This window comes from Miniopterus schreibersii (genome assembly GCF_964146895.1).
Source record: "Miniopterus schreibersii genome assembly, chromosome: 18".
In the NCBI taxonomy this organism is placed as follows: Eukaryota; Metazoa; Chordata; class Mammalia; order Chiroptera; family Miniopteridae; genus Miniopterus; species Miniopterus schreibersii.
The window spans coordinates 38202015-38223415 of record NC_138121.1 but is presented as its reverse complement, the minus strand read 5'-3'; the positions used below and the strand labels follow the sequence as shown (position 1 = coordinate 38223415).

At 50.5% G+C, this 21401-nt stretch overlaps 2 protein-coding genes across 8 annotated transcripts in view; one reads left to right on the top strand and one right to left on the bottom strand.

The window, feature by feature from the left end:
* Positions 1–32: 32 nt before the first annotated feature.
* Positions 33–5187, top strand: ORC6 (origin recognition complex subunit 6). Of its 3 annotated transcripts, none has more exons than XM_081119283.1 (8): positions 104–455; positions 604–971; positions 1215–1344; positions 2416–2579; positions 2796–2885; positions 3495–3607; positions 4049–4117; positions 4645–5187. In XM_081119283.1, exons 3-8 carry the CDS (start codon positions 1297–1299, stop codon positions 4770–4772), a joined length of 612 nt encoding a protein of 203 aa, XP_080975409.1. In that variant the 5' UTR covers positions 104–455; positions 604–971; positions 1215–1296; the 3' UTR covers positions 4773–5187. The 3 variants fall into 3 exon arrangements, with proteins under 3 accessions (XP_080975410.1, XP_080975409.1, XP_080975408.1); XM_081119282.1 differs by having other exon boundaries at positions 108–455; positions 604–1105; XM_081119284.1 differs by lacking the exon at positions 604–971 and having other exon boundaries at positions 33–455.
* A 1632-nt stretch (positions 5188–6819) lies between these two features.
* The window catches only part of MYLK3 (myosin light chain kinase 3), a gene marked incomplete at its 5' end in the record, with an annotated part of 28142 nt that continues 13560 nt past the window's right edge, over positions 6820–21401 (bottom strand). For 3 of the 5 annotated variants that reach the window (XM_081119281.1, XM_081119280.1, XM_081119277.1), the window contains 11 exons: positions 6820–9735; positions 10576–10708; positions 11613–11765; positions 13115–13243; positions 14497–14567; positions 17319–17460; positions 18084–18193; positions 18593–18686; positions 19181–19286; positions 19495–19949; positions 20742–21147. In XM_081119281.1, the coding sequence (XP_080975407.1) occupies positions 9676–9735; positions 10576–10708; positions 11613–11765; positions 13115–13243; positions 14497–14567; positions 17319–17460; positions 18084–18193; positions 18593–18686; positions 19181–19286; positions 19495–19949; positions 20742–21147 (1859 nt within the window). In that variant the 3' untranslated portion in view covers positions 6820–9675. The remainder of the gene's footprint in view (positions 9736–10575; positions 10709–11612; positions 11766–13114; positions 13244–14496; positions 14568–17318; positions 17461–18083; positions 18194–18592; positions 18687–19180; positions 19287–19494; positions 19950–20741; positions 21148–21401) is intronic. The other 2 variants (XM_081119279.1, XM_081119278.1) reach the window with 2 other exon arrangements.

The following is a 21401-nucleotide window of genomic DNA, read 5'->3' as shown; positions in this document are numbered from 1 at the left end:
TAGTTATTGGCCCTTGCCCAGAGCGCTGGGTTGACGGACCGGGGCGTCAGCCAGTCTCTCCGCAGTGTGGGGGAGGGCGGGGCGGTGCCAGAAGCGGGGACTCGCTCGGAACCAGGAAGGAGGCTGGAAGAGGGAAAGGCGGCGCGTACGGCGTTCGTGAGGGACGGAGGACCGGGAGGACCGGGAGCCGCTCCTCCGCATTCAAATACTTGGGCGCGTGCACCGGGCGAGCGTGTGCGCAGAGGCAGACCCGCATTGGTGTGTGGGCGGCCTCCCCGCCCCGGCCAATCCGGGTGCAGCAGGAGGGTGGGGCCTGGCCCTCACTGGCGGGCCGGCGTCCGCGCGCGGGTTTCGTCTTCTCGCGGCTGCGGGCGCGTCCGCGTCGGCGCCATGGAGTCGGGGCTGATGGCGCGTTTAGCGCGGCGCCTGGGCGTCGCCGAGCCCGACGTGCTGAGGTGAGTCGCGGCCGCGCCTTTCCCTCGGGGTTTTGTCGGAGGGCCGGGGCGAGTGTGGACGCCCCCGGAGCAGCGGGCCCCCTGGGGTGCACGGCGGGGAGGGCGAGAGCTCGTCATTCCTCACGTACTTCTCGGGGCCTGTTTGCAGCGGCGAAGCGGACCGACGGGGCACGGACCCGCGGGGGTCTCTGTTGGCAACAACTGCGTAGGAAACAAAACCGGGAAGGGCGGGGGGCGGGGGCGCTGTTTGCGCTGGGACCCCAGCGATAGAAGGGGCGGCCTTGGAACGATGGGGGAGAGCGGCCGGAGCGGCGGGCAGAGCCAGGGTCGTCCTGACTGGTTGGGAAGGCCAGTCCTCGGTCGCCGCCTCGTGCCCCTGACGGGACACGCGGGGGAGACCCACCCAGCAGGTTTCCACGAGCCCCGAGGGGTCGTCTCGGACTCTGAAGCTTGAGAACCGCTGGCCTAGAGGACGGTGAAAAGGAGCCCTGGTGTAACCCGCCGGCCCCTGCCGTGGTTCGTGCTGTTCCAGGAATGTGGGGAGAAAAAAGGGTGGTTTCTGGAGAAATCGAAGGACTTCCTTTTGCCTGAAAGTAGTGTTTGAGCAGGGTGGTGTCTGCAGCCGGGAGAACCCCTCCTCCCCAAAGGATGTGAGTTTCACTCCCAGCCCCGCACAGATTTGTATAGGGGTTAGTTGTTCACCGAAGTGTTGGACAAACTCCTGGAGAATTGTAGTGAACTCGTTGCCCTTGTAAGCAGGCAGGCGGAGGAGTACCTGCGGCTGTCCCGGGTGAAGTGCGCCGGGCTGTCCGCTCGCACCACGGAGACCAGCCGCGCGCTCATGTGCCTGGACCTGGCCGCTTCCTGTAGGAGGCGCCCCTTGGACAGGGTAAGCAGCTGCCGCTGAACGTCTGAATTATAATACGTTTTAACTTCTGGTTGGACTAGTCCCCATCAAAACTCTTGTGTTTTAGAATTTTTCTGGCTGTTATTATTTTAGATGAACTTTAAAACCATTTTGTTAAGTTGGGGGAAAAAATTTTGCAACATACTCTTTACTATCTAATTTCCCTGGCCAGTCTTCACTCAAGGCCACCTCCCTGCTGCTGCTAGCATCCTCCTAAACCACATACTTTGAAACACACATGTGTTTTTCCTTTAGTATTACAGTGGTTGAGAGCACAGGCTGGGGAATGGGGAAGTCACGTGTTGAAGCCAAATCTCTACACCACCAGTTACTAGCTCTGTGAGCCTCCACTTTCCTCATCCATAAAGTGGGAATGAAAATATGCATCTCACTGGATCATTACAAGGATTAAACAGTATCCTCTGTGTAACACACTTGATGCAGTCCTTGTTACATGGTGGCGTCAGAATGCCCTTGGCTCCCAGTGGGTTAGCTCCCCGTTACCATCAAACTCAACAGCTTCTCTTGACCACTAAACCAAGCTACACAGCTCCCTCGACAAACCATGCACTCTAACGGCTTAGGTTTTATAAATGCAACAACTTCTTCAACCTGGAATGCTCTTCTGGTGGCTCCTGTTTGAGTTCCACGGCCCTTGTTGACAACTCTCCCAGGCAGAGCTGGTTTCTCTCCCAGTTTCCCCCTTTTCTCCCTGTGCCTCCTCCACACTCCCAACCACCCATCCAACCAGTCCCCCTCCTTCCCAGTGAATTTCACATTGGCACCTTGTTGAAAAATGGGCGACTGGCAAGGCATCTCCTATGTTTCTGCAGCTCAGCTGTAGGAACACTTGTTTTGTAAATTGTCTGCATGTACACAGCTGCCTTTCTGAAGTGTGAGCACCTCGAGAGCAGCCTTTCACTCTGACGTGATCGCTGGTGTTTCACTAGATGAGGCTAAACCTCTGGATGGAGTGACCTGCTGCAGAATTCACTGAAGAGATGGGGTGCTAATGTATAGAACTTATGATTTGTTTGTGTTTTCCTTTCAAAGGATTATGTAGCTAAACTTTCTGGTTTGAACAAGAAGATGTACCAGAGCTGTCTTAAATCTTTTGAGTGTTTACTGGGCCTGAACTCAAGTATCGGAATACGAGACCTGGCCGTCCAGTTTAGCTGCACAGAGGCAGTGAACATGGCTGCACAGATGCTACAAAGGTACAAGGCATAAAGGACCTTAACTGAAAATGTGTATCAGTACATAAAGCAGAGTTATCCAATGTCCTGTTAATTTTGTGTTAAATCACTAAGATGCTAAAGTGATAGAATGTGTATGTCATACATTTAAGTAGCTTTTATGTTCTGGTTTGCATTCTCAATCCCCTGAAGTACTATTTTCTAACAACTAATTCTACAAACACTGCTCTCCCTCAGCTACGAGTCCAGCCTTCCACAGACACAGCAAGCGGATCTCGACTTTTCCAGGCCGCTTTTCACCACCGCCGCACTGCTCACAGCCTGCAAGTAAGTGTCTGCTCACATTCAGAAAAGTCCACCCTTCTCAAATGGAGTTCTCATTCCCAAGTAATACTTCTAACTTGATATATTTCAACGTGGCATATGTTTCCATATAAATAACATTAGGAATAATGGCCAGGTTACCAGGTTCTTAGTTTGTCCCTCAACATAGCTGACCACGTGAAAACAGTATTGCCGGAAGCCCACTTACCAGGTGGCAGCCATGTCTATAACTGAGTGTTCCCGTTTCATAGTTCACCTCTTAAAACTGATGAAGTGCCCTAGCAGGTCTGGCTCAGTGATTAGAGCATTGCCCACGGACTGAAGGATCCCAGGTTCGATTCCAGCCAAGGGCACGTACCTCAGTTCCAGGCTCGATCCCCGACCCCCACCTGGGTGCAAGGGGGAGGCAGCCAATCAATGTGTCTCTCTCACATCGATGTTTCTCTCTCCCACCTCCACTCTCTCTGAAAACAATGGAAAAAATATCCTCAGGTGAGGATTAAAAAAACAACACTGATGAAGTCTGTCTTTCCAGCAATGGCCATTGTGGTTTTCCATTTAAACAAAACACCTGTACTGGTCTTAAGAATAACTTATCAAATTCTTTTGTAGGATTTTAAAGCTGAAGGTGGATAAAAATAAAATGGTAGCTACATCCGGTGTAAAAAAAGCCTTATTTGATCGACTGTGTAAACAATTAGAAAAGATCGGGCAGCAGATAGACAGTGAGTATCAATTCCATGTTTCAAAAGTGTATCATGTGAGAATGTAAACCTGTCAGTAACAGTCCAGTATTTTCAAACTTACAAAATGGCAGCTTTGAATTCTGTGTTTAATGTGGACCAGGTACATTTTAGTGAGAAAATTGTATTTTCTGTTGTTCAATTAAAGTAGCTTAGTAACTTTAAAAACCTATAATCCCCAAAACATTCCTGAAAATAGATCACGTGCTTCAGTATTAAGTGCCAGCCTCCATACTCTTAAGCTGGAATAGAAGGGGATTCTCTAGTCTGCCAAGAGAAGCCAAGGAGAGAAGGGCAAGATCATCGCCTTCTCCTTTTTCCTGATAGCCATTCACACAAAACCTAGTTTTCATTTTTCATCCGAAATATGCCCTTGAGAATAGGAGAAAAATTAACCTTGTTCACACTTCTGTTTTCTTAAAGGAGAGCCTCAAGGCTCAGGTACTCCACCATGGAAGAAAAGGAAGGCAGCAGCGGAACCTCTGGGACAGGGTAAGGTGCACCAGCGTGGGTGACCGATAAAAGTCACCCACTTACTGCAGCGCGCATTTGCGCTGCTCAGGTATCCACATTGACAGAGGCATCGCGTCAGTAGGATGCAGCTGAAGCCTGGCTATTTGGCTTTAAATCCTTGACCTCCTACTGGCTGTGTGATTTTAGGAACATCACCTAATTTTTGAGAGCCTCAATTTCTAAATCAATAAAAGGTTATGCACCTTAGCACCCACTTCCTAGAATTTCAGTGAGGGTGGGATATGAGATGATGGGATTACAGTGCCTGGTTCGGTGCCTTGAGGCACAAGATGAGTGCTCAGTGCGCATTACCTGTTCTCATTGTCTGGGATGCTTGGAGCATACGAGCAAAAATCTGATGTGTTAGCTGCTGGTTCCACTTTGCATTTCAGTGTCTTATTCCCTATTGTTACCTTAACAATTAAAGTGGACACCTGAAAGAAGCTTACTTTTTTCTTACATCATCTGTAAACATAATTTTGAAACACTTTTGAAATTTCTCCTAGAAAAAGAGAAGGTGGTAGAGATCCCAAATAAACCGCAAAGTGATGAAGATCTGACGCTGGATTACGAAGAGTGGAAAAGGAAGATTTTGGAAAATGCTGCCAGAGCACAGAAGGCTGGAACAGAGTGATTGCAGCAGCCAGACTGCCGTGTGCTACAGGCCACCATGTACCTGCCGCTCAACAAAGGTGTGAGTGCTCCAGAGTTTTCAGCTTTTATAACAAGGATCCTAAGACTGTCCCGTAACAGGAAGGCACCAGCACTGGGCCTGCTCTGGGCAGCAGGCTGGCCCCGGATGTGGGCAACAAATACATTACATCAGCCACAGTCCTGGTTGGCGTAGCCTTGGCTCTCACGGGTCTGCAGTCCTGCAAGTAGAATTGGAGCCATTTTACTCTTTTAAGCAAAAGACAGGTCTCCTGTCCTAGGCTATACAATTCAGGCTGAATGGAGTTACAGATTTTATTTAAGTTTCTGTGTAAGTTTCTTGGTTTGACTAAATCAGTATGTGATACCTAAATTAATAAATATTATTTTTATGTGTATTCAGTTTGTCTTTATCATCAGTTTGGGGGACCCCTTGCTGTTTACTGTAGCAGGAAAGAAGCCCGGGTGGCTGGACACCGAGCCATACTGCTCAGCAGTGCCCAAGCGCACAGACTCTGGCATCAGACTGCCTGGGTAAACCCGGTTCCGCCACTTACCCCTGTGAAACTGAACAAATTCATTGTCGTCTTTGTGCCTCATCCATTAGTGGGACTGAAAATGGCGTCCCTGCTCCTTTGGAAGAGTATGAGTTAATGCATGTAAAGCATTTAGCACAGTACCTGCTATAAGTAAGTATTTAGTAAATACTGTAATAGAGAAACTCACATGTAGAGTTCTAGTATAATGAATTACACATTCATGCTATATTAAAAAATCAAATGGGCCAAGGTTTATTTTCTTTGATATCCACATACTGAACAATGTAACCTGATTAAATACTACTTATTTTAAAATTAAAACTACATGAAAAGCCCTTCATGGAAGATAAGTTGCAGTGGGCTCTGAGTTACCACGCCAGACGTGTTCATGAAGAATGCAGTAAAGTGATTGCTTTTTAATTTTTTTTTTAATCCTTACCTAGAGATATGTTTTTATTGATTTTTCAGAGAGAAAGGAAGGGAGGGAAACATCAATGTGAGAGAAGCTTCTGTCAGTTGCCTCCCGTACACACCATGGCCAGCGATCAAACCCACAACCTACGTATGTGCCCTTGACTGGATTCGAACCCGATACCCTTCAGTCCTCCAGTGGACGCTCTAACCACTGAGCAACACTGGCCCCAGGGCCTTTCTGGGTTTTGAAAGTAGCCATCCTAAGGGGTGTGAGGCGCTATCATTGTGGTTCTGATTTGCATTCCCTGATGATTACTGAGCACTTTTCCATGTGCTCTCAGCCATTTGTATGTTGTCTATGGAACAGTGTCGATTCAAGTCTTGTCCATTTTTGTATTGGGTTGTTCGTTTTTGTCCAGTTGTAGGAGCCTTCATACAGTCCAGATATTAACCTCTTACCAGATCTATGACTTGCAGATATTTCCTCCCATTTTTTAGGTTGTCTCTTCACTGTTGATTCCATGGGAGTAAATATAGTTACTGTTTGTGACTCCTTCCCCCCCTCCCCCCATCTTTGCCTTAAAAGTCCGTGGCTGTAATTATTTTGATTATCTGAATCGAAGTAGGCAGTTGGTTATTTCTTAAATTAGTTGGGGGATAGGGGAATTTGCCTTAAAGCAGTATTGTCCAAATGCCCTTCTAGGGCAGGAATTCTTTGTTCAGCAGTTTCTCAACATGTTCACACCCCAGGTGAGGGAGGCATACCACTTACTCCATATGTTTCATCCTGTTGAAAAGGCATTTTGGAAGTTCAGTTCTTTAACAACTCCTAATGGTTTAACTGATTTTTTTAAACGTGATCATGAAAGTTTTTAAATATGTACAACAGTAAAGAGGGCAGTGTAATGAAACCGCTAGCCGGTCACCCAGACCCAACAGTTAGTAAGAATTGGCCACACCTGCTTCACTGTAATCTCCCTTTTCTCCTAAAGTCATTGAGCCTGAGTATAACCAACCTCATCACCATCCTCATACCTCACAAAACTAATAGAAATTCAGTCATCAAGTACACACTTTAGAATTACCTTTCCCTGGATGTCTCTAACAGCTTTTTATTTGCTCGAATCGGGGTCAAAACAAGGCCACACTGGACAATGGGGTTGCTAATTTTTAATTTTTAAAACAATACATGCTCATTATAAAAAAACAATTGATAAAAAGTAGAATTCCCCCTCTCCCCATCACCCATTCTCCACAACCCCCTGTTCAGTTTCTTGCATATCCTAGAAAATATGATGCACATATAAGCATGTCTCCACAAATGGGATGATGCCACACACATGCTCTGTGGAAAGAAGGCCATCGGTACAGGTCTGTGTCTAACAGCCACAAGGTGTCCCCCATGTGGACACAGCAAAACTTAGTTAACTAAGCCCAGACTGATAGGCACACGTGGGTGGTTTTCCTTGGGCCACTATCAAGTGTTAGGATAAACATTTTGCATAAATCTCTGTCCACTGGTTCAAGTTTTGCTGAGGGATAAGTTTCTGGAAATAGAATTGCTGGGTGAAAGTGTGGGCAGGACTTTTATGTGGTTACACAGCCATCAACAGTGGGAAAGTTCCGTTTCCCAGGCCCTTCCCAATTTGCTGAGTGAAAAAGAGGCTCCTGCCTGGCCGGTGTGGCTCAGCGGTCGGGCATCGACCTAGGATCCAGGAGATTGCGGTTAGATTCCGGTCAGGGCACATGCCCAGACTGCGGGCTCAATCCCCAGTCGGGTGTGCAGGAGGCAGCCGGTCAATGACTGTCATCAGTGATGTTTCTATCTCTCCCTCTCCCTTCCTCTCTCAGAAATCAATAAAGATACATTTAAAAAAATGAAAGAGGCTCCTGACTGCCTGCGAGTTACTCTGGCCAGTAGTTCCCAGTGACCGTGCAAATGGAAAAGTCCTGTTGGAAATCGCTGATACTGGCACAGGTGCAATCTAAAAAATTCTCAGCTAAGCGTACACACCAGCAAAGTAGAGAACTAAAAATATCCAGAAAAATTAAAGCTTCATAAAAGCTTCAGAATAGATAAAAGGGCAAAAATCCATACTCCCTCTCACTGGTGTGGGCCTCAAGAAGACTGGAGAGAAATTATTTCTCTAGGTAAAAAATAACAGCATATAGGGGAAAATAAAATTTGGTAGATAAAGGATTTTTTCTATTTGCCTGTCCAGTGTAGATGCCACTAACTACATGTGGCTATTAAGCACTTAAAGTTAACTAATACAACTACAGAACTGAATTTCTAACTATTAAATGTCAAGCTGGATACTTAATTCAATTATGAGAAAACATTTAAGGTATTTTAAGCAACTTGAGCCTTTTTCCACAGTGAGTTTTATGAAATCTATCCAAATTCAATAGGTCTGATGAAGACCTAACGTGGGAACTGAACTACACCAGATTGTGGAGGCTTCCTCTGAAAAAGAGAATATGCAGTATCTCAGTAATTGTTTTTATGTTGATTACATACTAAAATAATGCTTTCAATTTATTATGTTCGATAAATTACTAAAATTTCTTTCACCGGGTTTTTGTTTTTGATTGAGCTATTAGAAATTTTTAAGTGTATGGCTCGCGTTATGTTTCTGTGACACTGCTGCTGTAGATCCAGGCAACACTGCAGTGTTCTGGGGACAGATTCAGAGCCTATGCCAAGAACCTGAAGTCCCAGAGGCTGAGGATCACCTCCATAGCGCCCTCTGCAGGCTGCCCTCGAAACAACCTGGGGGGACTGCTGCTTCGAAAACCAAGTCCCTGTTACCATCTTAGGAGAGGCGGGTCTCCAGCACCTGTTCCAAAAGCCCCCCCTAGCTAGCAGGCCAGCACTGAAACCCTTGGTTCCCAGCCAGGCCGTCAACGTGAGAACGACAGCAGCGGCACGACCGTGCCCCCGCCCATGCCCATGTCTTCTGCCGAAAACAAGTCTTCATTTGGACAAAAACCCTCAAAGGCTGTGAAACTATTGCTTGGCCAATTAACAACTCAAAGTAACTACAACTAAAACTGCTGACCCTAGAGGTCATGGGTATAGCACAAATCAGGTTAGAAGGGAGGGGAGTAAAAGGATTGTTTGCTTTTGCACAATAGTGCGTCCCTCACTTATTTTACAAGTCAGCTAACTGGTGGCAGTGCCCTCAGCCTGTCCTCAACGCAGCCATGTGCCCGTTTCTCCCAGTGACGGGCTGCGTTCTCTCTCCCACCCCCACACAGCTTCCAGACGCACTAGACTCTGTAACTGAGGGAGGGCGAGGGCGGGGAGGAAAAGCACATTCAAATCCGCCCTTGTCCTCACTTAGCCACGATCAGCAGTATATTTTGAAATGTCAAAGACTGAAAGGATGCATGTTTCGATTCTCAAAAGGGAGCACAGGTTAAAACAAGTTGCAGAATCACTGCCCTCAATCCACGTGGCTGAACACAGGATGGGTTGTACACTACGTGAGCCCGCCCCGAGCCAACCAGGGTGCAGGAGTTGGGTGCAGAGGGAGGCAGCGCTGACGTGCCCCGCGCGCCTGTCGCGGTGCCAATCGGAGCACGTCTAGAATTCCAGCCTGCCCTGGGCAAGCAGCTCTCCCACCTACGCGCAGCTCGCCCGCACCCGCCACCACACTGCGGGCACCCAAAGACGCCCACACCCGCCACCACACTGCGGGCACCGAAAGAGTAAACAGCATTCAAGCTCTGTGCTCTCCTCAGGCAGAAAAAGGTTCTTAAGTCACTTCGTAGCCACGTTTCATCCACAAGGAAAGCAACTGCCGCAACCTTTCTTTACAAAGCAAGTGGACTCCACAGAGCAAAAGGCCAGACTGTTTGAAACCTCTCGTCGCAACTTCCCCACCCGTCTCCATAATTCTCGGCCCAGGTGAGCAGGAGAGCTGAGGATTAGGGACTAGTTGGAAATTTCCTTAACCTGTTGGCAGCAGTCACCACGTGGAAATGTTTCTTGAGATAAGGAGAGAAAAGAAGGAAAAAAGCATTATCTTTAGACCCATTGTTTTCAGAAAAACAATAGAAGGACTTAAGCAAGTTGGGCACTTGAGTTTCTTTAAACCTGATAACCTAATGGGGAAGTGAGATTCTAGCAAACAAGCAGAAAGGCCCTGACTTTCGGGGGCTGTTTGGAGCAAGTATAAGTGAGATCATGCGTATCCTCACGTGGAAAACAGCCCACCGGGGGTCCTGGAATCAGATCGGTGGGTTATGACCAGAATTTCTGGAATGAAACCAAATATCAGAAAACATCAGAGGACATCACCGTGTGGGAGGCAAACATGATACTTGTGTCTCGGGTGCACGTGGCTATGGCCGCTCCTGCTGCTCTCAGGGTGAAGCACAGCTTCTTGTTTTTTAAACGAGGCTCTGAGTCAGTATCAAAAGTTGGGAAACCACTTCCCTCAGTGACTGGGCTTTTTAAGACAGATTTTATGCCCTTGATACCAAAGAGTTCTGTTGTAAACAAAATTACAAAACTTTAGGATTGAGGTTTCCCAGCCCGTTTCTGACATGTGGAATCCAGACCTCAAACTGCAGTTGTCACTGAGGACATGAGCTCTGACCTCATTCTATCACCTCAAGTGTCCACATAAGTACAAACTAAATGCCACTATTACGCCCAGTCATTTTGGGTCTGTGGCAATTCTTATTGAAGCTAACAGGTTTGGACAGAGAGGGGTTTTTCTCCTTAAACAACCTTTTAATTTGGAATCAAAGTGTAAGTAGAAACGTAGCTACAGCTCTTTCGAAGGACACGTTAGGAAGGCAGGGAACTCTGAGAAAAGCTACCTTCCACTTCCTGTGAGCCATGTACTTCTGCAGCAGGAGCTGGGATTTGAGCCGAATTTTGGACTTGGAAGCTTTGGCCGGCAAGTTATTCAGCCACTCGTGTTTCAGGCACTGGGTGGCGCTCATTCTGCAGCTGGGAAGTCAAACAGCGGTTGTGTTTAGTTGGTGCTGCCTTTTCTGGTTGTGGAAAATTAATTCAGTTGGGTCGGAAGCCTGAGACAGTGGGTTAAGATTCATCACCGCGGCAGGCTCGTGCCACGTCCCCCAAGGGGAGCTCCTCACGTCTAAAATCCTTCTCAGAAGTGCAAGAGAGTCGTCAGCAAAATGTCCCCAGGCCTCCGTAGAGGGCCTGCATCCCAGGGATTGAGTGCCACCTCCCAGGAGCGGGGACACCAAGGCAGGGCCGCAGGCCAGCTGTGCCTGAGGAGCTTTTAGGAAGTAAAACATGAGCTTTGCAGGAAGCTCATCACCCCTTTGGGAGAATTGTGTCAACTTGTTCATCTCAAAGGCAATATTTTCCCTCCCACAACCTTTCACAGTCAGAAAGGAACAAAGACAAAGGTGAGGAACTCAACTGTCTTGGAGCCCAGACCCGCAGGCCTGCCCCGTCATTCCCAATGTCTGCGGATCGGAAACTGAACGGTGCGCCCGTGAGGCCGGCTTCTCTGCTGGACACTAAGGGGCCTCGCGGATCAAGAAGCAAGGGTTTCTGGCTTTTATTCTAGGAAATAACATCTGTATAGTTCAACTTTTTTCAACATTAGCCTGTTAAAATGGATAACTTGGAAATGGGGCTAATTTGTAAATATGGCCTTTTCTAAAACTCCATCTAAATGTTATGCTCCTAGGTGTTTGTTTTTTAATTATTTCCTTTGTCACTTTCCCTGCCTTTTTTGATCCAAAGAGGTAGCAGACTAAGAAATCCTGGACAGATGGATCCACAGGGAGAAAGGGCCTGCCGGGCACACCTGACTCTCACTGTCCCCCATCGGTGGTCACCATTAGAATGCTTTATGAGTGACACACAGTTAAGGTACCTCTTCTCTTTGACCAGCAGCCGGGAAACAAAATCCTTGGCGTCTTCCGACAGCCCCTCAAAGGTGTCAGCGTCGAAATCCCAGCAACAGTTCACAATGAAGTTCATGGTCTCGGCATCTGTTTCCCCTAGAAACGGGGACAAACCGCTGAGTCTGCAGAGGAGGGAAAGGACCATCAGTATGCGGAGGCCACATCTGCCAACACGCAGCGATGAAACAGAGAGGGATCCTAGGGGTCTGAGCAGAACCAACCAGAACCAAGAGGGTTCAACTGAGAAACAGCCCCATCGCCTCAGCCCAGGGGGAGGTTAGGGGAGGAGGGAGGAAGGGCCCAACCATTGGAGGCAGCAGCTGTTTGAATAAATCTGGTCATGCTCACCTCTGTTCCCCTCCCGTGAAGTGAAGAGCAAATTGGGGCCTACCCAGTAAGTCCATTTATCAGGTGCACATTGGTTTAATCTAAACAGCTTAGCATGCCTCCAAGACAGCCAGGCGGATCCAGATACTCCGCAGGCCTCAGGACGAGGGCAGTGAGGCAGGGCACCCCCACTGGCGGGCCTGGTGCCTCCCACGTCCCCGCCTGGTACAGCACGTGCACACACAGCATGGGGACAGGTCACAGACATGCCCTAATAAGACTGGAGCAAGCATGACTTCATGGGGCCAGGAAACAGCCGAGAGAATGTGCACAGAGGAGGCTGTTTAGTCTGGGCATCAGTCTCAGTCCATCCTAACTGCCTGGTCAGCCCACAGGACACGGAGCGGGGGGAGGGGCAGGTCAGCCGGTCCGGCTGGTCCCACCTGCCCACCCTCACTGCACTCCGCCCCCCCCCGCCCCCCCCCCCCCCCCCCCCCCCGTACAGTCCGCCTGCGTTTCCTCGCTGGAGAGCTTTCTCCCCGGTGGGTCCACAAGTTGCAGGAATGAAGGCCCCTGGGATCAGCCCACAGGCGATAACAGACAGGAGTTGGTGAAGCGGCCCTGGCCAGTTTCGCTCAGTGGTTAGAGCGTCAGCCCACAGACTGAAGGGTCCCAGGTTCGATTCCAGCCAAGGGCACGCACCTCAGTTGCAGGCTCGATCCCCATCCCAGGCCCTGGCTGGGGCACGTGCGCGAGGCAACCCATCGATGCGTCTCTCTCACACCCACGTTTCTCTCTCTCCCTCCCTTCCACTCTCTCTGAAAACCAATGGAAAAAACAACCTTCGGTGAGGATTAAAAAGGAAAATTAAAAAAAAAAGTTAGTGAATCTATACCCCATCTCCCTGGCCCCTCTATGAATAACTCCAAAGAAGTGTGTCCGCGACAGACCCCAGAGCTCCCGCAAGGACCAGCCTCGTTGCCCTGCATGATATAACAGGGTCTACTGGCTGCCTTCCTCCGCTCGGCCCCCCTCCTGGGGTCTCCTATGCACACCTCCCCACTAAACCACTCATGCTCAAACTTTTGCTGCTTCTAAGGGTACCCAACCTAGGACAGATGCCACCCCCCCCCGGGGCACTCACAGCATGTAGGTGATGACACCCACGCTCCACATGTCCGTGGGGAATGAGACGAACTCGTAGTTGACAACTTCGGGGGCCAGGAACTCGGGGGTGCCGAAGTTCACCTTCAGCTTCTCCCGGGGCTTGTACCTGGGGAGGAAGGGGAGAGGACCGTGGGTGTCAGACCAGGGAGAAGGTGCAGAGGCTGGGACTCATCCCCAGAGCAGGCGAGACATTCCAGGCCCCACCTGCCACCACGCGCGGCATTTACAGGGGAATCCTCACTCCCCAGGCCCCACCGTGGGCTTTCCTAAGTCCCCAGGGAGAACCAGAAACCACAGCCCCCTCCTCTAGCCTTTACAATCTGAAAAGGAGAGAAAATCAATATATCTATTCGCACGCAGCCACACGCTGAGCGCAGGCGGTGGAGCTGGGGGGGGGGGTCAGCTCTGTGCCGTGCGCAGTGCAGCTGGACCTGGCGGCCTCGATGTCGGTGCAGGCTCATCGTGTTGGTACCAGGGCAGGAGGTCTATAGGAAATCTCTCTTTCTGCCCCTCGAGTTTTCTGTGAAGTTAAAACTGCTCTAAAAAAAATTAAGTGTGAATTTTAACAATGTAACGGGAACTTCCTGTTGGTCAGGCACCATGTGACTGGCAGAGCAGGCTTCATCCAATGCCAAGGGTCTGCTCCTGCCACTGCTGAGAGCCCGCCCCACCGCGCGTGCAGGCCTCGGACCAAGGGCCCTACGCAGGTTCAGTGTTCGCCACACACGTGGCTGCACAGGACGAACGGCAAAACTCTCCTTCACTAGGCGTTAGGCATTTTAAGAGCCTAAGATGGTTCCAAATGACATACAATACTCATTTTCTGCACCGACACTAGAGAGCCTGACCACCCTCCTCCGACAGCTCAGTACTGTCGTGTATTGTCTATTTAAAATTCATCACTGCCTGTCAGCAGGGACTGATTATGTCCCCTTTCACCAGGATCTACTCCAGACCTGGTGTCCCAAACCACCCTACACAGTCACGTTCCCGCTTTCCTACCTACCTCGTCATTTCCCAGAGGGCAGGGATGTGACATAGCCCAGCACACCCTGGGCCCAGGAGGCAGGGACAATGAATAGAGTTAAGCTGCCCAGTACCCCCACTCAGTGCCCCCCCTAACCATTGCTGCCCTCGCTGCCCTCTCTGCTCACACAGGTGGTTTGAAGGAGAAGCAGAGCCAGGGCACAAAGCTGCCCCCTGAGGTGGCTACAGTCTAAGGCTACCAGCCTCCTCCTCAGACAGCTTTCTTGTGTTAGTCCCAAAACTCAAAAACTGGCTGAGCTGTGTGTAACTGTGCCCAAGAGAGCTGGAAAGAGTGCCCAGTGAGTTCTAAGTGCCAAAATACAACCCGCTTACCTTCGGGCCAGCCCAAAGTCAATGATCTTTATTTGGTGTCCTGTCTGATTGACACACAGTATGTTCTCCGGCTGGGAAAGAAAGAGAAGTCTGCTTAGGCTCAGTCAAGAGCTAAGAAGGTCTGCAGCTCCCACACTTATTTGTCAAGAGGCCTCAGCTTCCCAGCCTCCCAGGGAAATGAATGGCTCAGGACAGCCTTACAGGGACGGATGGATGGATGGATGGATGGATGGATGGATGGATGGATGGATAGATGATAGATAGATAGATAGATAGATAGATAGATAGATAGATAGATAGATGATAGATAATAAATGATAGATAGACATTGAAAATAAATAAAGTGGGCTAGTGTGAGACAATAGTTGATGGTATGAACTGTGGGGAACTGGAGGACTTCTGCCCTGTGTAAAGAGGTAGCCACTGCTCAGCTCCAGCCACTGCCCACCACACAGAAATGCAGTTCTTCAATCCTCAAGATAATCCAGAAATCCAGGTTTTTATGTGAGAATTACATGCATTTAAATGTTGACACTAAATCCTTGCTGAACTCATTTATTAGTTCAAATAGTTTCCCCCTTAGGATTTTCTATGTACAAGATCATGTCATCTGTGAAGACGTTTACTTCCTTTCCAATGTAAAGGCATTTTGTTTCTTTTCTTGATTCTTTGCCCTTGTTAGAACCTCAAGTACAATATTTAATAGAACTACCAAGAGCAGTATCCTTGTTTGTTCCTGATCTTTTTTTAAAAAAATATATCTTTATTGATTTCAGAGAGAGGAAAGGAGAGGGGGAGAGAGAGATAGAAACATCAATGATGAGAGAGTCATTGATCGAGCCCGCAACCCGGGCATGTGCCCTGACCGGGAATCGAACCCCGATCGCCTGGATCCTAGGTCGATGCTCAACCGCTGAGCCACTCCCGGCCGGGCTGTTCCTGATCTTAAGGAGAAAGCATTCCACCTTTTTCCAGTAAGTATTACGTTAGCTGTTTTTCATAGATGGCCTTTATCAGATTGAAGAAGCTATATACCTAGTTTGTTTAGTATTTTCATCATGAAAGTTGTTCAATTTTGTCATCTGCATCTATTGAAATGATTTTGCAATTTTTGTCCTTTATTCTCTTACTATGGCATATTGCATTGATTTGTTTTCATATGTTAAACCGACCTTGCATTCTTGGGATATATCCCGCTCTGTGCTGTGTATAATCCTTTTTATATGTTGCTGCATTTAGTTGTTAATATTTACTGAGAAATTTTGCATTTATATTCATAGGGGACATTGCTCTGCAGTTTTCATTTCTTGTGATGTCTTTGGTTTTGATATCAGGATAAGACAGGTCTCATAAAATGAGATAGGGAGTGTTCCCTTCTCTTCTGTTTTTTGAAAGAGTTGCTAAAAGTTGGTGAAACACTTGGTAGAATTCACCAGGGAAGCCTTATTGGCCTAGGCTCCTCTTTGTGGGTAGTTTTTAATACTAACTTGATTGCTTCACTTGTTATAGGTCTATTCAGATTTTCTATTTTTTCTTGAGTCAGGTTTCAGTAGTTTATGTCTTTTAGGAATCTGTCTATTTTATCTAGGTTATCTAACCTATTGGCATGCAATTTTTCATAGTATTCCCTTATAATTCTTCTTTATTTCTATAAGGCTGATGATAGTGATCCTCCCTCTTTTGTTCATGATTTTAATAATCTGAGTCTTCTTTTTTTTCTCTTGTTCAATGTCGCTGAAGATTTGCCAATTTATTGATCTTTTCAAAGAACCAACTTTTGATTTCATTGATTTTCCTTTTTAAAAAATTTATATTCATTGATTTTAGAGAGAGAGAAGAAGGGGGAGAGAGGGAGATGGGGGAGAGAGAGAGGAAGGAAGGAAGGAAGGAAGGAAGGAAGGAAGGAAGGAAGGAAGGAAGGAAGGAAGGAAGGAAGGAGATGGCTGCCTTGTATCAGTGCTTACTTTTTTTCAAGTAGACAAAAGAAAGTGTACTGCATTCATTGAATGGAATATGGCACAGCCCTCAAAGAGAGTGAGAAAGAATATCTACAATGTCCTATTAACTAGAAGAGACAAGTTTACAAACGAGAGCAGAATCGATTCCGTGTGTGTGTGTGTGTGTCCGTGTGTGTGTGTGTCTGTGTGTGTCCGTGTGTGTGTGTGTCTGTGTGTGTCCGTGTGTGTGTGTGTCTGTGTGTGTCCGTGTGTGCGCCCGCGCTCACGCCACGCCGCACGGCCAATGCTAAAGGCCTGTCAGCACGGAGACTGAGTGGGAAGCACTCTCACGTCTATTTCACACATTTCTGTATTGTCTATATTTGTTACCAGAGGCATACGTTCCCATGTTGATTTTTTAAAAACTAATCCTAAAGATATTTAAAAAAAAAAAAAAGTCACTCTGGCTGGGTAGCTCAGTTGGTTAGAGCGTCGGTGAGAGCGTTGCCCCAATACGCCAAGGTTGCAGGTTCGATCCCGGGTCAGGGCACATACAAGAATCAACCAATGAGTGCATAAATAAGTGGAACCACTAATCAGTGTTTCTCTCTCTCTCTCTCTCCCTTCCTCTCTAAAATAAAAATAAAAATAAAAATATTTTAAACCTCTACATTCCAAAAAAGAAAAAAAGTCATTGTATCATTTAATCATTTTACAGATGAAAACACCGAGGCTCAGAGCATCGGCAGGACTTGTGTTCCTGTGACTGCAGGACGAGGAAATGACGGGGAGCCAGGAGGGAGGCAGGGAACGTGCCGCTAGAGCTCTCAGCGACGAGCGCAGCAGAGGCGCGGGCCCGGCGCCCGCCCGCCGGCGGAGCCTGACCTTCAGGTCCAGGTGCAGGATGTAGTGCTGATGGAGGTAGTGCACGCCCTCGCAGATCTGCCTGGTGAACAAGATCACGTCCAGCTCGGTCAGGTGGTACTTCTCATCCGTGATCCGGTCAAAGAGTTCACCCCCGTCCACGCTGCCAGGGAAAAGGGAGAGGCAGGCACTGGACTGAGAAAGCCCTCAGAGACCTCCCCCGCTCTCAGAGCCAACCCAGGTGAGCCCGAGGGTGCCACTGCCATCTGGAGTCTTATGGGGACCTTTGCTCAGAGCGCAGGTGGTAAAAAGGCCCCAGGGGCGGCTGGATTGCGTCCGCAGGCTCACTCTGGATGCCATCGGCCACACTGTCAACTCATCTGCCTACAGGGGCCTGTTAGTACCTACAAGGTAAGAACCCCAAATGGGCAAATCAGACCCATTTCCAGCTGGAAATACAGGTCCAGCATCACTAGATCTTCAAGAAAAGCCAGACACCTAGGTTTTACTGTGAAACTTCCCAATTTCCAAGTGCTAACAACCAAATCAAAATTACTAAGAAACTGCGCCAGCCAAACTGACATATATCGCAGGTAAGTCAGGCTCACGGCTGCCACTTTGTGACAAATGGCCTTGTCCTCACGCTCCAAGCTGGAGGTCAAGCAGAGGAGGTGGCGAGCGCCCTGGACATCCCAGACGGGAAAGGCAGGAGAGCTGTGCCTGGAACCCCGCTCCTGCCCCGCGCTGAGCCCTGGCCGCGAGCAGCAGCCCACGGCAGACACTCACTACTCCATGACCAGGGTGAAGCTGCTCTTGCTCTCGAAGGCGTCGTAGAGCTGGATCAGGTTGACGTGGCTCAGCTGGTTCATGATGGCAACCTCGTTCCTCACGTCCTCCTTAGGAGCCAGAGGGGCGGGGAGTTTCCAAGAAACGGGTCAGGAAGAGGGCCGGCTGCACCTCCCACGGCACACGCGTGTACACACATGTGCCCACCCACACCTTGTTTCCTGCTCTCGCAACGAGTCTCCTCCACTCACCACCCAAACTGGGTTTTTACAGCAGAAGGGCCCTTTGTCAGACCCGCCCGTTTCACAGACAGGAAACCTGAGGCCCGGGAAGGAAAGTGGTAGGTGCAGGAGGACCCTGGGGTGTGGGCATCATGGAAAAGAGGCAGGAAAGGCGCAGGTTTCCTGCTCGGGTTGGAGGGGTCTGGGCAGCTGGGGGCCAGGGGACTGAGAAGGACGTGATGGGTCCTGAGCTTGGCCAGAGGCTGGGCTGCCGGGGCGGACGCTCACCCGATCCTTGGCGTTCTTCACTTTGATGATCTTGGCTGCCAGCGACAGGCCTGTGGACTTCTCCGTGCATCTGTGGACCTGACCAAACCGGCCCCTGCAGGCAGGATGACACAGCAGCTGAGAGCCCAGGAGGCTCACCCCCCACGGCAGACATGCTGTCACCCCCCCCACCGCTTTCTGGTCCCACCCCTCCTCCACATACACCCCAGAGGTACCCATGTCATCATGCCCACTCCACACGGGCTCCCTAAAACCTAGACAAGAACTGCTTCACCCCACACCCCCAGGCTATCCTGCACCCCTGGGAATATTGCCTCATCCCCACGGGGCTGAGCTTCACCCTGGAGGACATCCCTCCTACCCCACCCCACGCAGGTCCTCCTGCCGTCTCCGGTACACGGTCCCTCCTGCACTCTAGAGGCCGTTCTCCCCACCCCGCCCATGGACTGTCCATTTACTTCTCGGACATCCCGGCCCTGGCCCCATCAACCAGTTCCTGAGGACCCCCAGCAGCACACAGCGGGCTCTCCAGGTGTCTGCCCTGGGCCCTCCTGCTCCCACCCTCATCAAAGCAGAAAGCTCACCTACCCTCCCAGGACTTCGTGCTGGCAGACTGCGTAACCCGCCGAGGTCGCGGTCTCCTTGACACTCACCACCCGGTGCTCGAAAGGGGCTGGTGGGGCTGGGCTGTCGTCTGCTCAGGAGACAACAGCCTGTGAGCACCCCCACCCTGTTCCCTCCTCCCCATGGCTGGGGCCAACCTGAGCTCACTGGCTGCGGCTCTGGCCCAGGGAGACACCAGCAGACTCCCCCAGACCTGCATTATCTCTCCCTGGGAGCTTCAGGGAGGCCCCCCAGAAGTAGGCCCTCCAAACACAATACATGGCACCCCCCTCACTTACCCAGAACCAGGCTGCCAGCCTCGGCTCCCTGGGGCGCCCTTCCTGCCTCGGCTCTGCCCAGGTCCCCGGGCGCGCAGTCCTCCCAGGTCTCAGGGTTTCCTGCTCCCGGGCCTGTGTCCTTTTGCAGACCTGGGGCCCCAGCGTCTTCTCCCGTGTCCCTCCTGGCCCCGTTTGGTCCCATGGTGGGTTCGGCCCCAGGCCCCGGCTTGTCCTCAGCCTTTGCTCCCCCTTCGCTGCTCCTTGTAGGCAGTGGGGAGCACTCACTGGCTTCTGTCAGGATCTGTTTTCCCGATTCAGTCCCAGGGTCCTGAGGACAGCCCCCATGCTCAGGTGGGTCCTGCTCACCAGACTGGGCAGCTGCTGGAGCCGCCGCAGGGGGTGTGGGTCTAAGGCTGCCCCCTTGAGTCACAAGCAGCTCCCCAGGGGTATCCGTCTCCTGCACATGGACAGAGATCCTGGGCATAGAGAAAGATGGCCCTGAGAAGGTCAACAGTCACTGCTGCCCCGTGGCCTTGCCACCCAGGGGGCATGGGGTGACCCAAAGGCACTGCCGTGCATCCCCTTGCCACAGGCACACTCCGGGCAGCCACTGCACCTCGACAGCAGTGCTCGGTCCCACCCAGTGCAGATCGGCCAGGAGCCCCCACAGGGCAGCCACTGCCGACGCCTGAATATAGGCCTCTGCTCCTCCAACAGCCCTGTGCTCTCTGAGGAAGGGCAAGGGGTGGTTTCCCACTTCCTGAGCCCTCGGCAGGGCTGGTGTGCCCGATACTCAGCTCAAGGCTGACTCTGACGTGGAGACCTTGCCCTCTCAGAATCTTTGGGGGGAGCCCATTACAAGTTCATGGAAAGTCTCCCCCATGCCCAGATTCCACACTTAGAACCCTAATGAGTCTCAGCTCCACATTGGAATCACCTGAGGAGCTTGTAAAAACAAAACAAACAAAAAACCCAGGGCCTGAGCCTCACCCCAGACTGAATAAATCAGAATCTCTGGGCATCAGCATTTTAAAAATTCTTTCTAGGTGATTCTTATGGGCACCAGGTAAGAACAGTGTCTAGGCTCCCAAAGCAGGGCCTAGGCCTTGTCTTCTCATGAGGCCAGCCCAGAGTGTGGGGACAGTGGCACTCAATGCCCAGAGCCTACAGACACTGGCACTCAACCATGCAGCCGGTCCCTCAGCCACGCTCCCACTAAGGGGTTCGCTCACTCCTTCCCTGTCCCAGCTGACAGGGGTTCCACATACCTTGGATGCAGGTCTTCACCACCATGAGCTGCCTTGGCCTGGGCAGGCGGCTCTGAGGTTAGCTTCTTGCCCTCCTCTGTGGGCAGAGGGTCAGGATAGCTGGATGATGGTCCCTGTCCTGCACCTGGTGCAGCCTCCTGGCTGGTGGGGGTCTCGCTGACCCTGCTGGATGCTGCAGGAAATTCCAGGCCTATCCTGGGGTTCTCACCAGACACCTCAGGAGCTTTGGCGTCTTCCTCTCTGGGCAGTGGCAGGTGTCCAGGGGGCACCTGGTCTGTACCAGGGATTCCATCTCCCTGCCCTGGCAAGGCCTCTGACTGGGCGAGGACATCGGATCCCATCCCTGAAGCGCCGACAGGGGGCGGCCTCTCCGCTGTCCCCTCTGGCAGGTCAGCCTTCTGGCTCTCTATGGGAGAGCAGGTGGGTGAAAAAGCAATCCCATTGGAGGAATCTGTCCCAAAGATATGACAGGGAACATGCAGAGGGCCGGGCAGTGTGGCATGTTTGTAAGAGGCAGAGTGGAGACAGCCAGAGGCCAGGGGCTGAGGGCCTGAACCAGCACACTTCCCATAGGCGCGGCCAGGAGCAGGAGAAACAGATTCGGCCTGTGCAGCTAAGGGGTGGCCTCCGGGGGCCTGCAGGTGAGCAAAAGTGAGGTGT